At 34.7% G+C, this 18,118-nt stretch overlaps 1 protein-coding gene across 6 annotated transcripts in view; it reads right to left on the reverse strand.

Moving 5' to 3' along the window:
- The window catches only part of TRIP12 (thyroid hormone receptor interactor 12), an 88,794-nt gene that overhangs the window by 26,793 nt on the left and 43,883 nt on the right, over nt 1-18,118 (reverse strand). For all 6 annotated transcript variants that reach the window (XM_026701547.2, XM_026701543.2, XM_026701549.2 and 3 more), the window contains 15 exons: nt 16,165-16,248; nt 14,366-14,461; nt 13,616-13,764; nt 13,081-13,116; nt 12,701-12,796; nt 11,431-11,523; nt 11,097-11,258; nt 10,772-10,840; nt 10,522-10,687; nt 7,703-7,820; nt 7,422-7,578; nt 6,368-6,521; nt 4,735-4,963; nt 2,133-2,251; nt 405-612 (listed from right to left, as the gene is read on the reverse strand). In XM_026701547.2, the coding sequence (XP_026557332.1) occupies nt 405-612; nt 2,133-2,251; nt 4,735-4,963; nt 6,368-6,521; nt 7,422-7,578; nt 7,703-7,820; nt 10,522-10,687; nt 10,772-10,840; nt 11,097-11,258; nt 11,431-11,523; nt 12,701-12,796; nt 13,081-13,116; nt 13,616-13,764; nt 14,366-14,461; nt 16,165-16,248 (1,936 nt within the window). The remainder of the gene's footprint in view (nt 1-404; nt 613-2,132; nt 2,252-4,734; nt 4,964-6,367; nt 6,522-7,421; nt 7,579-7,702; nt 7,821-10,521; nt 10,688-10,771; nt 10,841-11,096; nt 11,259-11,430; nt 11,524-12,700; nt 12,797-13,080; nt 13,117-13,615; nt 13,765-14,365; nt 14,462-16,164; nt 16,249-18,118) is intronic.

An 18,118-nucleotide genomic window follows, 5' to 3' on the forward strand; every position in this document is an offset into this window, starting at 1 on the left:
TAACAAAAGCATTGTTTAAAAGACAAATATCTGCCTAAATACTCAGGTGATTTGTACTACTTTTTCATTTTATATGGCTTAAAAACAGGTTGAGAGAAGTTGGCAAATAGTTAATTGAATATCAGCTACTGATGTATATTTTAAAAGAGTAACAACAGCTAGAACAAAAAAATCAGACTTTAAAAAAACAAATGCATGTAGGACAAAATCCAAAATTATTACGATACTAACATTCTATTTTGTTGACTTTTAAAAAAAAAAAAACTTACTGATACAGTAAATACTGAATCATAACATTCTTCACTCCATTTTTTTATATGCAAATAAAGAATAGAAAACCTTTAACATGTTGATTGATATCTTAAGAGGATATCTGATTCAGACACACAGTCATGTGAACTCACCCCTGTGGACTCAGGTCCAAAGAGTCTTCCCTGCTATGCTGTAAGCTTGGAGAACCTAAGTCTGAAGCAGCATTGCTAGCAGTAGTGGCTGTTCCAGTGCTTACTGTTGTAGTAGCACTAAGCGTTCCTGAGCCATTAGTGCAAGCCTTGGGGGGACTTGTCAGTAAAGCCTCTGATTCTGCTAAATTTTTCACCTGGTGCATAACTCCTGAAAAAAGTGACAGAATTTATAGCTCATTAAATGAAAATTTTACTTTTAAGAACTGGATAGATGGAGCATGGTTTAATAATTATTTTAAAAAATCAATGTTGCATGTGCACTCAAAAATCATGATGCCCAGTCTTATATGGGCTAATGATCCAATGTTATCCTATTTTAAAACAGTGGTAGAATAAAGTAAAATATAATGTAAAATATTTAAATCAAGTTACCCCTCAACAGAAACAAGTAAATGGAAAAAATGAACTTATTCCCTTTTCTTCAACAATTCTCTGACAGCTGCTAACAAAAAGAAACAATTTCCTCTCAAAAATAAAAGTACAGATGTTTCTTGCTGCCTACAGAGCTCAGAAACAAGCAAGTGTACCTCAAACCATTTTTTCATATTAAAAATCAACATTTCAAATTCACTCAGAAGAAATAGGAAGAAGAGAAGGTGTAGTAGGGGAATGCAGAGAAAAGTCATGTCAATGAGGGTATCCAAATGCTTGGATTTCAAACCATTTCAAATTTAAAATATCCTGTTTGGACCAACAATTGGTCTGAGTGTAAGCACAGACTGTCTTGTTCATTTGGGTTCAAGCTCCAAACACTTTCAAGATGGCTGAAATATTGTTTTAAATTCAAAACAAATAATTATGAACTCAAAACAGGAAAATTAGTTTGATTTTGAAACATTTTTCACATATATATGAGCAACAACATTGTATCATGGTTAATGTGCTGGACTGCAACTGGAGAAGCCCAGATACTAATCTTCCATTTAGGCATAGAAGCCAGCTGGGTGATGTTTTACCATTCTTTATAAATCCTAGACAGGAAATCAAAAATAATCCCCAAGAAATAATGGCAAACCACCAAGAAAGCTACATAGAACTGTCCAAGAAGTCATCAGAATCATAACTGTTTCAATAGCACTCAAAAGAAAATGATAGCATATTTTCTTCAGGTTATCCCTGTTGTATGCTCCTTCTTGAAACTGCTCCTGCAGCTAGGAGATAGAGGCAGCTCATTCAGCCCCAAAACCTTTCTGTGGCCAGAAGAGTTATACTAAATGTTAGTGCTAGAACTGGCATACCACTAAAGTTCATGAGAAGGATTGAAAGGACGTCAGCCTTGTAAAATAGACAAGAACCACACCCGGTTGAACTAATCCAATTTTATTGTAAGGTTACATTAACAGACTCTTGTTAGAATGAAAGTTCTTATCCCCTCGTCTCTCTTTTTAGTGCTTGGAATACTAGAGTGTGTGTGGACTAAATTGCCTTTTATCAGACCATTATCTATGTGGGGTTTTCTTCCTGTCTCCAAAGGTCATTCTCACATATCATTATAGGGAGCTCCATCAAGTCCTTATAGCCTAAGAATCATAGAGCATGAAGTTTATATTTTCATAATTCGATAAATACTGAATTTATAACTAGTTGATTATTATCTTATACTTTGCATATAATCAAAACTGTACGTAGGATACCAAAAACCAGAATCCAGTCAAAAGTTCGCATTACCTTCTCTCCTGAAGTAAACACTAAAAACGTCAGGTAATTTTTGCATTAAAATTTCTGCCATCTGAAGGGCTCCAACAACTATCTTAAGATCTTGACTTGACAGCATAGAAGCAATATGACTGTAATAACCAAACAACAAAAAAGAACATTATGGAAAATGCAATTTAACTTTGATAAATTATGATGTTTTCACCATTGAGCACAATGCAAAAAATGGGGAGGAAAAGTATATTGAAAATAACATTAGCAAATACACTTTACATTTCTATTGCATACCCAATATGCTAATATGCAAGCAATGAAGTCCAACAATGGAACATGAGTTTGTTTATTTGTTTGTTTGCCAGACTGTACATTTTTCCAAAATAGTGTTAAAAATAACTATACACTCCTAAATATTTTGTATTTATTTCTTATCTTTATTGCTGAATATTTGAGTCAATTCTCATGGAGAAATAATACAAATATGAAAAAGGAAATCTACTATTCTTTATTAGGGAAAATGTAAAATAGAATTGGGTTATGTTTTGCACTAATATGTAGTTGAGAGCTGGTGGCTGGATCCAGCAGGTACAGTGGTACATGATGGAAGTAATGTCATAAAAGTAAATGGAAAGTATAGGGCACATACACATACACACACAAAATATTGTAGGGATCCCTTAGATAGGTTATGTAGAGGATACATAAGGTTTATAGATATGAAAATTAGCATATCAAAAATGGATATAATTATTGTGACAGAGAAATGGAAGTGAGTAGGTGAGATTTGGCAGAATGTTTTAAACAGATAGAAAAATTAAGAAATTTTAAGAAATGCAAATGCTGGTAGAAAGCTGATGTGAACTATTGTTACCTGTATTTCCTTTTCCTGTCTCACACTCTGAATTTTTTTATCCTACTATTTCTTACTCTTTTTGCATATTCTGTATAATGTTTCTCATTAGCTCTTTATTTCCTTTATATCAATAGGCCACACTAAAACTTTCCTAAAGGCAATTTGTCAGTTATATGATAGGAAATAAGACTAATTTTAGGATGGCATTTTCCAGTATATTAAATTTATTAAAGTACAAATCTGAATTCCATAAACAAGCTGAGAAATGTTTTTACCAAGACCTTGCAGGCTGCAGGAATAAAACTTTGAATGGAAAAATATCAAGATGAGGAAGTATGTTGAACAACCCTGACCCAATAAGAAAAATGTGTGCTCTAAGATAAAGAGAGATCCAGCTGCATCTCAAGATACTTATATTTACTGCTTATGTGTCCTTCAATATGCAGTGCAAAAACTAATACTGATACAAGTTTTTTGATCATTTATTCCAAGTAATATTTAGGCAAAAAGAAGCCAATGACCTCAATGCTTTTCTCATTCCCACTTGGGAGAATGACAAAATTATATCAACTACAAAGCTGAAAGTGCAATTTCCTAAACTATGGCATAATGAACAAAAAATGTGAGAGCCTCCATTATTAATAAATTAAAGGGGAAGAGGGCTAAAATACACCCTTGCCTTACTTTTCTCATAGTAGTAATATTTCCATCAGTAACATCTGACTCTCAACATGGGGTTAAAATAATCTGAATAATAAAAATCAATATTTTATTCACTGTGTTTTCTCTCATAGTCTCTCCAATGGAATCAGATCAAAAGCTGATTTGAAATCCATGAATGTAACCTTTTGACAGTGAAATATAATTTTTTGGCTAAATGGTGCAGGATCCAACAACAATCCAACATTGAACAGTTCACTCTGAATCCAGCCTAGTCCTCAGCAAAAATATTTTCACTTGGACTCAATCCAAGAATTTTAAATACCGTATTTCCCCATGTATAAGCACCCCCTTTGTATAAGCCACCCCCCCCAATTTTTGGACTGTGAAGTTTTGAAAAAAATATTTTATTAGAGAAACAAGTTATGAAGAAAGAAAATTTACAAAGAAACAAAATTCGACGTCTAGATCTACAACTTCGGTCATGACGCCGAAAGCGGTGCGGCGACGCTAGCAATCTATGCATCGGAACGAGAGTAGGAGCAAGCATTCAGGCCGATGCCTAGCGTATGCATTTCTATCGCGTGCTCGCACTCGTAATCGTATCATCACGTACAATTTTACAAAAAAGTATAGCATACTGCTGGAAAACCAGTTTATTCCTACTTTATTATTTTATGCATTTTTCACGTATAAAAAGTGTACCTGCTTTGTATATGCCACCCCCCTACTTTTTGGGCTTGAAAATTTTGGAAAAAGGGGGTGGCTTATACATGGGGAAATACGGTAAATGTTTGCATATAGCTTTCTTACTGTATTAAGCAGGAATATTTGATAATGGTCTGATTCTACTCACATAGGAAACATGCTATATTAATTTAAGTAAATGAAGCAGCTAGCACTTAATATTAAATAATAAACATCTAATGTTGATTAAGTAACATTCTCGACAGTTCTCAATGGCTATAATTGCCAAATACAGAAACTTTAAACAATTAAATATCTTCATTAAATTAAATTATTAAAATTTCAAGAGACTGGTTTCAGCAAAAATCAAGTATTTTTATAGTATCCTTCACAACAAAGATATGGATTAATAAGTACCTTGACACAGCATGATTTTTCAGTACATCTTTCAGAAGTTCAGCATCAGCAAAATAAATTATTCTAAGAATTGCTCTAAGGCACTTGTGTCTAACAGCAGGTCCAGCTGAAGAACTATACACTTCATAGAGAACACCAAATAAGGTTTTAATAAAAGATTTAGCTAAATCTGGATCTTCTTTCATTAGCTGTGCTCGAGCATCATCTTTCTTTGATTCTGGATGTCCGCCTGTAAAAGTATAGAGAGATGGTCAATTTTTTGTATTGAGCTAAATGTACACATAATATTCAATTCGATTCCATTCCATTCCATTTATACATTATGGCATTCTTTTAGAAAACATTTTGATACTTTTACAAAAATATAAATTTCCCAATAACTAAATTTCAAACTAAGCACTAAGAAATAAATAACCTTTCTTAAAGTTTTGTTATTCACTGAAAGAATATGGACCATGAAAAATGAAGGACATATTTAAAAAATGAAAGTAACATTGAAATGGATCTAAAATGTCATGGAGTTTTGCAATATATCCATAACGAAGTTATGGGTATATTATTTCTATAGTCTGTAACCAAGCACTGGCAAGTTCACTTATCTCTCTCATTCCACACTGAAAGAAATATTCTCCCTTGGGATTTGAAGCATAGTATTCTACCACCAATGAGTGAGATCCAACAGAATAGCAAAAATCTCACAAAAACTTAGTATACTACTCTATGAGACCTGCATCATGAAAAAGCTACCTGTATAAAGCCATGCTAGCTTATCCATAACTTATAAACCCTGAAAATAGTACATAGAGCAATGATCTTAAAGAAAGTAAAGTCCAGTTAAATGTTAGGGATGATGTCAGAGCAGTTCAACAGTAGATGCAATCCTTGATGAATTTGGTAAGCTTCCTTTCTGGGCATACTTTAATTTGGAATTCTGTAGTCAGAGAGGGTAGATTTAATGTCTTAAGAATATGCCTAAAACTCTTATGATTATAGGAAAACCAGAATATGTGGCCAAACCTACTCATTGAAACCACTGGGATATATGCAAAAATTTGCTAGCATGCCTTCTACAAGACATTAGTAACCCAAGGTGGGATCTTCATTTTGAATTATGAATATATAAAACTAGTAGATTTACTCCAGCTTCGACCACTAACAGGGATACTATTGCTCAACTACATCTCCTTTAGAATAAGAGTCTCTGAGAAAAATCACTTATATTCTCATTTTGTGCTTATTGGGCTATTGCAGTGTGCTCTACCTGAAGTTACCTTTAAATATAAAGCAATATTATAAGCATTTTGTGGGCAGTGCACTGGCTTCCAACATTTCTAAGAACAATTATCACCCTCTGCTATATGGATACCAGATACCTACAAGATTATCTCCTTCAAGGTGAAATAAATTTGGACAATAGTATTAATACCAGGCATCCTATCTGGTATGCAGTAGGCTATTTTAAATTGCATTGCTGTTTTCAGTTTTTTACTGTGGTTACTATTTCATTGTGACCATATGGAATTGGAATATGGAATGGTGGCTGCTTGGAAAACTAGAAATAAATGTATGAAAAAATAAACTGTAAGACTATACAGGAAGCACTCTTCAGTGACAAAAATAAAATAGTGCTTACTAGTACTGGCATTGGCTAGAGGATTGGGTTTTCTCTGAATGGCACGTGCTGTTCCAGTATCCTCATTGATCTGCTGCATAGAATTAAAGTCAATTGTATAAACACGCCCCAATGTAGACAGACTTATTTCATCTTCACCAACCTGATGAGCTGCCTGAGAACAAATATATAAGTTTAAATACAAGTACAAATTACTTTAGGACAACTTCCTCTTCTTCCTATCCAGCAACACATTTCTGAGTAATCACAGAATGTTTTAAATGGCTTAATTCTCACACAATACTAAACCATAGTGGTTGGGTTACTTCCTTCTGCTTCAGTAGGATTTTTTTAATTACCATTTTGGCTTAATGTCATATGGAAATCAGATCAGAGTTCATCTAAATATATATGTGACTAATGTCAGAATAATGCTTTTAAAAGTTTATTGTCTTTTTTGTTTGACTGATTGTTTAACAATCTTGATTTTGTTTAATCAATCATGTGATCCTGCTGAAGGGCAGTAGAGATATCTTTTCAACAGCAATATATACAATATTAGGAAGAAGTATATTTTAATCAGATAAAGCAGGGGTGTCAAACTCAATTTCATTGAGGACAGCATCAGGGTTGTGTTTCACCTTGGGGGGTGGAGTGGGCGTGGCTAGCTTGACATCACTTGGGTTGGGGGCACCTGTGGCCCAGGTGCTTTACCAGAGAAAACAGGCTCCCAAACTCTGTTTTCAGCTGGGATCAACTCTCCCAGCAAATACAGAGTGGGGAGGCACCACAGGCTGGCCCTTTGCTATTTCCAGGGGTCCCCCATGGACCAGATCTAAGTACTCTGCGGGCCACATCTAGCCCCTGGGCCTTAAGTTTGACACCCCTGAGATCTAGAGCAAGCAAATGATTCAGTAATTGATGAATACTGAATTCATAAGTATCACGTCTTGCCAATTAGTGCTAATTCCAATCTACCTGCAATTCATAGTTGAAATTTGTTTATGACAGTGGCTGATAAGTGATGTCCAAACCCCTATATAAAATGCAGATGTTTATATGCTGATGTTACTACCTCAATTATCCGGCTATCAATTCTGTTATAGGGATGCCAGAGACCCCTGTCATCTCGCCACTGCCATATTGCACCATCTGTGTTTTGCGCATTTCCTTTCTTTAGCATAGTGTCAACAGCAAAAATTCCTTCTTTGGGTAAGCATGGCATCAATTCACTAAAAAGAACAAGTCAACATTTTAACAGTAAATGTGTGATTTAGTAACAGCATTCATCTCATTTTAGGTATTATGAAATATGATCCCGGACAAAAACTGAATAATAATTCAGGTGAAACCTACCAGATAAGTGAAGTAAGTTCATACAGTTCTTGAGGACTTCTTGGAACAAGATCAATTTGTTCCTGACAACTCCCATTTGAGGCTCCACAAAGAAGAAAGTGAAGAGTTTCTGCAATATCTTTAATAAAACTCATACAATTAGAATATTAGTTTCTGCTATAATGTATAATTAACATGTTGCTTTGAAAACATATATTAGGCAGATTTACACGATGTAAATCTTCCTAATATATGGAATATCTGTGGGGAAATGGTTATATATGCTAGTTTTACATCTAGGGTAGGGTAGGGTAGGGTAGGGTAGGGTTTTTTGTGCCTTATGTCAACCTAGATTATTTGTTGATGATTCCATAAATTCACTTGTAAAATGCCATGAATCTGCTGGAATCAATAGCCTATAAACAACTGTGTTTGATAAAACAAATAAATGCAATGTCAGAACATAAATAATTTGAATATGCTTTGCAAACCCAATTTTTAGCTACATGAATTAGGTACCTAGACACAACAATTGAAAAAAAGCCAAACCACAACACTGTTTACTTCACATGCCCTTGAAGGCAGAAAGAAATGACCCATTGCAAGATAGGCATTATTTTCTTTCGGTCTGTTTGTTTAGGCAAGTGTCTAAAGAATGAGGCTCTTCTGTACAAATATGTGGTTTTCTACACATATGTGGTTTTTTTCAGAAATGTAAACATTTACATAATGGAAGAAAAAGGAAGAAGAGGAAGGAAGTATTTATGTAAAAGCAATTATGTCAATAGTTACTTTAAACCAGTTCATTCTACTCTCCATCCATTAATTTTTGAAAAAAAAACAAACAATTGTTTTGCAAAATAGTGCAGTGGAAGCTGTTGAATTTTGATTATGTCAAAGGTACCCCTGCATTAGAACAATGTTTTCCCCATTACATTCTCTGTAGCTAATAGCATATAGACATCCCGTTCCAGTTCATGTTTTAAAAGTTTATAATTTTTTTCTTGATCTATTTCAGTCAAATATTAGGCTGGGATTTGACAAAGAAATTGCTTTCATGGTCTGTCAGATGTCACTGAGAGGTAATAAAGATCCTGATGGTATTTTTTAACACCTCGAGTGATTTGCTGTGGTATTCTTTTGTAGAAACTTAGTATTAGGGTCCTACTTTCTTTTAGTTCCCCCAATCTTCTGACACCTGATTCATAATTTTTGTAGCCCAATTCAAATGAATAGTTTGTACTTTGAACACCTTCATTACTTGGCATGACTCTGATATCTATCACCCAGATCTTTGGAGTCTCTTTTCTAAGGCTACACATTAAATAAAACTTAGTACTTGGTAGTTCCTATTACTTACTACTTGTTTGTCTGAGTTGATAATCCCTTTATTAGGGTATTGTTTACTGCTTGTTTGTCTTAATCTTTCTTTATTTGGGTGTTGATTGCTGGCAAGGAGTGTTCTGATCATTTTTTTTATTGTCTGTTTTGAATGGTATGTATATATGGTTTACCCCTCCTGATTTGTCTAAATGCCAAGCTTCCAGGAATTCCCTAGTGTTTTTGGATTTAACCTGATCTAGCATCTTCATAGATTTCTAGTTGAAACTATGGCTAAGTCTTCCCATATGTTCTAAAGTTTAGGAATTTTCATTGTATATTCTGTCTGTCCTAGATAGTGGCTGTTATAGTTCTTATACATATTGTACATCACTTCTGGGTTTTTTTTCTTTGGTTACTGGATAATTTGGTTTATTTAAGATATTTAGAGGCCTTTCATTGGTTCATGTACTATGGTTGTGCCATGTGGTTGTACTGGTCTGTGTTGCTTGTACAATGCATTTGATGTATGGCAACAGGGAAGGTGGCAAACTGTTGCTACCTGCTGAAAAGACTCACTCTTGTCTCTGAGGGCTGGCTAAAAGGGACCTGAATTCCCTTGGCAGGCAGCTCTTATAGCCAGTCCCCAATGAGAGGGAGCCAAAATCTAAGCAGAAAGGCAGCATGGTAAGGTAAAGAATGTGAGGTATGTCAGGGGAGGCTCTGGTAGGCCTGACAAAGGCCATGCTTGTGTCTCCCTCAGGGGCTGAAAATCCTGCTTGGATTTTGGCAGGGAGGATTTTCAGCTCTTGAGTGAAGCCTCCAGGATCCCCCCGCTACCCTCGAGTCACCCCACAAAACTTACCTGACATCTAACAATCACAACCGGGAGTGACGGGATTGTAGTGGTTGAGAGAAGCAGTCATGTGGGCAACTTTTTAATGACTGTTTCACTTATTGACCAAGATTCCGGTCCTAATTGTGGTCTTACATTGAGGAGCACCTGTACTATGATGGTGGTGGGGGTTTCCTTCCCTTGTGAATTTTAATCTTTTGAAGATGTTGTTGATTGTTTCATGTATCTTCTGTTGATGTTGTTTCATGTGTACCTGTGTGTGCGCGTGCGCGCACGCGCCGTTAAATGCCATTGCCAAAGGAGTTCACATAGCACCCAGTATGATGACATTCCACAGCCAAAATTTTAAAAATATTGCTCATTTCACTTTATCTGTCTTTCATCTAACCTGCTTTTATTCTATTGTTTTCAGCTTTAACAAGTATGTTACTATCTTTCTATACTGCTAGAATGGTCTTGCTACGTAATGGCCTACAAGATTTTATTCCTAGCTAATATCAATAAACTTTTTATTGATGTCAAGAAATGTGCTGCAGTACCCTTGTCAGCTTCTTAAAAATAATTTTGCATCTTCCTTTCCCCAGCTTGGCACTTACTGATCCATTGAACTTCATCTATAAAAACTATCAGCTAATAAACAAAAAAAATTGACACAAGAACTTACTTTGCTTCATAAGCTGAACTGCTAGCATAGGACAGTTGGAACACATTAGGGAAAACATGCGCACCACCATGATGAACATCCCTGAGCTCAAAATTGGAGGAGTCACTACTAGGAGTTGTTGAATATTTGTAAGCAAATCCTTAGAAGCAACCTGCTGCAGTAAATTCTTTGAGAAAAGAAAGAACATTTATTAATATTTCATATAAGCAAATCTTTTTAAGATTTTGCTGAAAAAGTAAAAAGACGCTACCTCTTCATGTTGGAAGTTGTCCACCAAACGTGCAAAACAAAGGCAAGTGCTTTCTACTGACTTTTTATCCTATATGGTTTGAATACAAATATTATGTTTTAATATACAAATATACAATGTCACACATATCAAGAACCAAAATCCTGAAAAATTTCACTAAGAACTGAAACAATTGCTTTTTTATTTTGGCTGTAAAGCTAGGCTGATATTTTCTCCCATAATGGAACTCACTATCATTTAGAATTACAGGAAATTTTGCATGAAATATCTTGAAGTATGCAAGATGAAAATCTTAAACCTACAACAGTTTAAAAGATTTTCCAACCTGGTGGGTTAGCCTTTGGGTAAGCAATGGAAGAGAATCCGCAACAAAGTGAAACTCATCAGGAGTGATGCTCTGGCAGCAATTGGCAGCAATAGCTAATGCATTCCTCTGAGCATTTATGCTGAAAAACTCCAGGTACAGCAAACAGTCTGCTAAGCCTCCCTATAAAAACAAAAGTTAAAAAAAATGTTTGGGTCAAAAAAGACTTCATCTCATCCAGGGAGGGAAAGGGGGTGGGGGAAGAGATTTCTGGGAGTCTTTATTTGCTTGAACAGAAAACTATGGTTATGATCACTATAAAAATAACTTTTTTTTAATTTAAAGCAATACTTACTGCTTGCAAAATAGCTTTACTGTGTCTGCGTGATAACATCTCCAAGGCAGTTAATGCTTGCTCTGCCACATCAATACACTGAATAACTTGAAGCTAGAACAAATGAAAATTATTTAAGTCATATGCAATGAATCAAGATAATTGTCTACAAGAGCAAACATTTCCAAATACTCAATGTTCATCTTACGTAACAAATATTTTACGTTTTCAACTCTTATTTTTCTTCTCGTTCATTTTAGCAGTTTTTAAAAGGCATTCCAAAATACCAAGAAACCTAAAGTATATAAGGACCAGAAATTCTAAAAGAAAACTAAAACTACTTCCTGAATTGAATTTATGCTTAAAGGCACCCATTAGTTATTCTAAGTGTTTATCATTAGCTGCCATTCCCTCTGACACACATGGATAATCTCAAAATCTAGAAAAAAGATCTAAATAGTCCTTTCCAAACTTGGATGAATTACCCAAAATTAGATAAAAGTGGTTTCTCTTCAGAGAACAACACACAAAACAATTACCTAATCACAAGAGGTATATTTAAATTGATTCAGAATATTTTACCTATATTGGATAACAAGGACTTTCTAATAGTTTCAGGTAAAGAAGGAAATGGTTTGGGAAGCACTGATTTAGATCTAAAAAGTTGATCTACTAGAATTTATACTAGATTCGGGGAGAAGATATTCACTTGTATCATAAATATATATTAACATCATGATAATATGTTTGGCTACAAATCAGGAAGAAATATAAGAAAACAATTAAATAAGCCAAAGATAATTGGGATTAAAACAGAAACAAAAAAAGTATTTTGTACAAAGGATACAAGGAATACAGTTCAAGTTTCCTTTAGGCGCAAATAAACAATGCTTGGATAACTGCTACATGTAGAAAGTTTACTAGGCAAAAAAAATCTAAATTTTACGACTTATCTGATCAATATTAGACAGACTTCACATTTCTATATTTAATTTTTTTTCAAAACTCATATATAGTTTTGAAACTATATATAGTTCTATATTTTATAGTGCTCCTGTTCTATCCCTACTGTACATGACATTAAGGCTTAAATGATACTAGACATGAAAAAACGATTAAGAATATTCAGCTATAAATATAAATTTTAAAAAAAATTACTTCTCAAAAGAACTTATAGGAAATTCTCAATTCCTGTACCACAAACAGGCCAGTATAAAGTATAGCCAATGAACAATGACTCTGAGAACATTAATTGACAATGTTATTGCTATTCTTGATTGATTAGTTTTACCTTCTCCAAAAAAACAGGAATTGCATCCACCACAACTGCAGATGATCTGGGAAGTGCTTCCATCATGTAGGTTAAGGCTCGACAAGCATGATTCATCTGTGAAAGCAATCAAATGCAAAAGCAGTCCTGTCAGATCACACAAAAAGTTTGCTTATTTTGACACAGTATTTTCTTTCATAATGTGGCTTACTAGAAATTCCAAAGAAGCTCTGAAACAGAACATTAAATCAATATTTCCCCTTCCTACTGCTTGTTCCCATAGTGATTATTTTAGAGACAAAATGTTTCTAATCATGAAACTAACTCTGAAGATAAGTAGCTCACTTAGACATTTGTCCTCAAAATGTATGGTGTACAAACTTTCAAGATGAAATACTCACAATGTCAAAGTTGTGCTCCATCTGTAGCAAAGTTATCTGTAAATCATAGAAAAAGTATAGTCTTTACTCTAGTTATTGATTTATATTCCCCCTTTTCTTCAAAAGCTTAAGGTAGCAAATTCATTTGTATTAGGGCTATGTCTTTAGTTTATACAATCTTCCCTATTAGCACTCTTAGTAATAGATTAATGAAGTGTGCATTGTATTATATTAAGCAGACAACAATCAGATACCACAAAAATTACAGCTGTCACCAAGAAAGACTAATAAAAAGTATTTCTAAAATTTAGCATCTCCCCATCCCTGAACAAATTATGTTTCTATTTTAGGTACATTGCTATGTTATTTTAAGACAATTTAAGAATTACTCTAACTGCTCGTAACCTTTTATGCTATAGACCCCTTCAAATAAGTAACAACATGGGGGAAAACTTGCTTCCATTTATGTACATATTTCAATTGATCCACTTAAGTCTTTCATGAAATCACAATGAACCAAAGGTAAAAGTTGATATAAATTAATGAATATGCTTACCAGAGCTGGAACAACACTCTTGACTGGAAAACCTCCTAAAGTTTCTTCATTACCCATGACCAATAACTGGCACATTTCTATCACCGACTGTAACTGCTGGCTTTCATCAGTGGCCTGAAGCCCTTGTAGAAGTTGCTGAGCTTTAGAACCTAAAAAAGAGGGAGGGAGGGAGGGAGGGAGGAAGGAAGGAAGGAAGGAAGGAAGGAAGGAAGGAAGGAAGGAAGGAAGGAAGGAAGGAAGGAAGGAAGGAAGGAAGGAAGGAAGGAAGGAAGGAAGGAATATTAAGAGCCAGTAGTGGGGAACCAGCTAATTCTGCTTGGTCCCCCACTACTGGTAGTTCAAGTCTCACCAGCTCACTAGTTGACTCAACCTTCCATCCTTCTGAGGTTGGTAAAAGGAGGACACAGGTTATTAAAAAAAGGTTGTAAAGCACTATGAAACAATATATCTGTCTAACTGCTATTGCTATTTTTTCATAGATATTTGATTAAAATAGATAATAACTTTATTTTTTCTTTGTTAAAAATCACAATAAGAACCCAATAAAATTCATTCATTCATTCATTCATCATTACCCCATGCCACTTCATCAATATCCTAGAACCGGAGGGGGGGAGGGAGTCTTTACTGCTTTTTGAAAGTTAATCCACTAGGCAGTATTTGATAAGAATTTAGGGCTTGATTATAATCCTACAAAATAAAGACTCACTATCATAAAGTACTGTGAAATATACAAATCAGTTTACTTACTAGCTCCACTTCCAATTGTTCGGTGGAATAGCTGAGACATTCGAGGACCAAGAGGACCAAACAGATGTGGAGGGAGTCCTCTAGCTTCTAACAAAGCTAGAAATAAAAAAAGTAAATAAAAAAACCGTTAATCTGCATTAAACTCTCTTTGTATTATATTACAAGCTATAATTTGCATAATATAAATGTTCATTTTGTAGCATTTATATGATTGAAACTTATGCTTCATTTTTAAAAGATTAATTATTAGGCCCAGTTATATATTTCACTTTTATAGAATCCTAGACATAAAACAATTTTCTCTTGAATGTCACTTTGTAATTTATTACCATGCTGTTTTAATGGCCAGACATCTTTTTGTTTCGGCACAAAGTTTTAAATTTTGTAACATTTTGAAAGTCCTGTTAGATATATCCTACTTTACCTTTACTTTTCTAAACCAAAATCAAGGAAACCTGCTCTTTTTCCATATTAAAAATAGCAAAATTTGAATGGAAAATTCACATCCCTATGAATAAAAATGGATTTTGATTTCCAAGAACGTTAATAGACATGACAATGGTCAAGAATGTTAAGAATAAGAGTACAAACAAAATCTAGGTTCCACCAACCCTTGTGTACTTTGGTTAGGTGAACAGAAAACATTTTGAGAATAAAAGGGGACCGAGTTCTAAAGAAAGTTTATATATGTATACACACACACACACACACACACACACACACACACACATATATGTTTTCTTAAGTTTTCGTGGGTATTTATATGTATGGTATTCAGCTTTGTTTGTGTATTTTCCCATGTCATTATAGTTGTGCTTTTAAAGTTGTAGCAACGTTTCGGCAGAATCTCATCTGCCATCATCAGGCTTCTGTATAGTGTTCGTCTGTGAGTCAGACTTTCACAGCCGTTTCTTAACTATGGTTAAGATACATCGATGACACATTTGTTATTTGGCCCCATGGGAAAGAAAACCTAAACGATTTCCTAACACACCTAAACAGCACACACCCCAAAATCAAGTTCACCATGGAAACGGAAACAAACAACCACCATTCCTAGATGTACTAATCTACAAAAAAACAGATGGCACACTAGGACACACCATATACCAGAAGAAAACACACACCAACCGCTTCCTCAACACCCAATCCCACCACCATCCAGCACAGATAAACTCTGTGGCCAAAACACTAATTGCCAAAACCAAATGCCTGGCAGACAAGACACACATAAAGACTGAACTATGCACCCTGACTAAAGTACTGACAGCCAGCCAACGGCTTCCACAAAAGCAAAATCACTGGCTTGATCCACAAAAACAGAGACAGAATGGAGACCAAGAAGATGAACAGACACACACACACACACACACACACACACACACACAGAGAGAGAGAGAGAGAGAGAGAGAGAGAGAGAGAGAGATTGCAGGAGTCCCTCTAGTAATAAATACCTTTGAATATTAAAGAGAGAAAATCAGATGCTACATAAATAAAATAGTTTCTAAAACCAAGTTTCCCTAAACTAAAATGGATTTTACAACTGTATCAATACAATTCTTTAAATCATAATAATAATTTCAGTGTATTCATTTATACCAAAGATGACTGATATGCCACTAATTTTAGCAGACCTTTAATTACTTGGTCAAAAATGACCAAATTTTTTCTTCAAGTTAAAGACAAAAATTGAAGTGAACATCAGAAAAGGCTTCTAAGAAAAGCCTCAACTGTTTAAAAAAATATCTAGAGTTGTAACCTTAAAATTGTTATTTATATAATGGAAGCTTAGTATGTACCTTGTAATCTTCCCATCTCAGAATCATCTGATTCACTTTCACCAGAGGTCGTCATGCCCACAGCTCCAGCAACCGAACTAGAAGCTAATGAAGAACACAAAATAAATGGCATTAATAAATCATGCAGCTTACATACTTACAAACTTAGAAATCTTTCTTCCAAAGTTGTCAACAAAAACCTTTAACAACCCCAGTAGGAATTGGAATGGGCATACAAAACAGCAGGTTTATTTTTAGTTTTGACTTACACAGTATGGAAAGACTGCACTTGAACAGCCGGTTTATGCTTTCAACCACGCATGTGGTTGAAACACTCTGATTTTTACTTATTATGATTTTTATTTGAAATAAGGAAAAACAATTAAACAGAAATCTGACAATTCTATAAAATATGATCAGAGTCAAGTGTTTATCACAAGGGCTTGATAGATCTGAAATTATAGTATATAGATCTGAAATATACACCAAAAAGGATTAATATAACATCTGCACACACACCCAAAAAGAATGAAAATTACTATTGTAGAGAAATGTCTCCCACAAAAATCAAGGAACATGTTCACATCTCTAAGAAACTTTTCCAAAAGAAGCAAAATGCAGTGATTTTGGTGTGTATGTGTGTGTATGTGTGTACACTCAGAATTAAGTTCTATTGATTGCAATGGGGTTTCATTTATTATTAAATATGCGTAAGATTGCAGCTTAACCAAAAATAGAAAACTACAAGGTCAATCATTATTCTGTTTTAATCAGAAAATAAGCTAGAAAATAAGCCTATTGATCATCGCACATTGACAACAATTTAATTTCTTTAACTGCATTTAATAGTATTTTTATCAACATATATTGAATATATCGGATAAAAATGTATTTAACTGGGATCACTCTAGGGAAAAAACCTGGCTCCTTTTAAATTGTACTAAAGACCCTAAAAACCAGTTAAAGGTTCTTTTGAGATATTTTCCCATTCTCAAATATTATATTCACTTAACAAGCAATAAAAACTGTCATCCCAAAGTAATTATTAGTGATAAGGGCTTTTCCTTAATTTCAATGATAAAATGTTGAACAACTGTATATTATTAGAAAGAAAATATGTCAGGAAGAAAAATTCAGGTTCAACATGAAGGACCAATTAAATTAATTGCTAAATCATGACAATGCACAACAAAATTAATTATCAGTTAACATCTCTTGGGGTTATATAAGCATAATAAAATTCGGGGGGGGGGGGGAATGGACTAAGTTCATTTGTGGCTGTGTGGGGATTCTAGCTTGATCTCTCTTTTAACTATGCCCCCATGTTCTGCACATTCCAAGTGCTAGTCTCCTAGAGTCTAAGACATATGGGTTTCAAACTCATGGTATCATGTTGCTGTCACATGATGTTTTGTGACTATTTTCCCTTCGCAGAGCTGGGATGGACGTGGCCTACCTGTGATATATCCAGCCCGTAGGCTGCCAGTTGATACCCTGGGTTTAAGTGGACCTCTAGATTATCAACCCACTTTGATTGGGTCAGTGTGACCCTCTCCTAAACATGGAATATCTCTGGAAACAATGTCTCCTGTTCAGCCCAGAATTAAGATACAAATCAGTGTCCTTTGCTTACTTGTGATACCTGAATCTATCCTAGTAGGGACCACCCTGAGCAGCTTCATTTAGGTCTTAAATAGGAAGACGGAAAATATCATACCTTACGTCTCTCCACAATAGGCAGCTTCAAGGTTTGTTCTCTCATCCTCATCACTGATTTGAATCACAACTTAGAAAGAAGAACCATAATACAATGCCCCCAATATCAAATCTCTCAGATGGTTTAGAAGGATACCATGATTAATTATATTGAAAGCCACTGAGAGATCAATCAGAACCAGGGTGTTTAATTTCTCCACGTTGTTCTTGAGAGAGACCAATCTGAATTCATTTCTCTGTACCTGAGCCTAAACCTTGA

Source organism: Pseudonaja textilis, chromosome 4, assembly GCF_049901715.1.
Source record: "Pseudonaja textilis isolate UNSWEBS1 chromosome 4, rPseTex1.2, whole genome shotgun sequence".
Taxonomy (NCBI): Eukaryota; Metazoa; Chordata; class Lepidosauria; order Squamata; family Elapidae; genus Pseudonaja; species Pseudonaja textilis.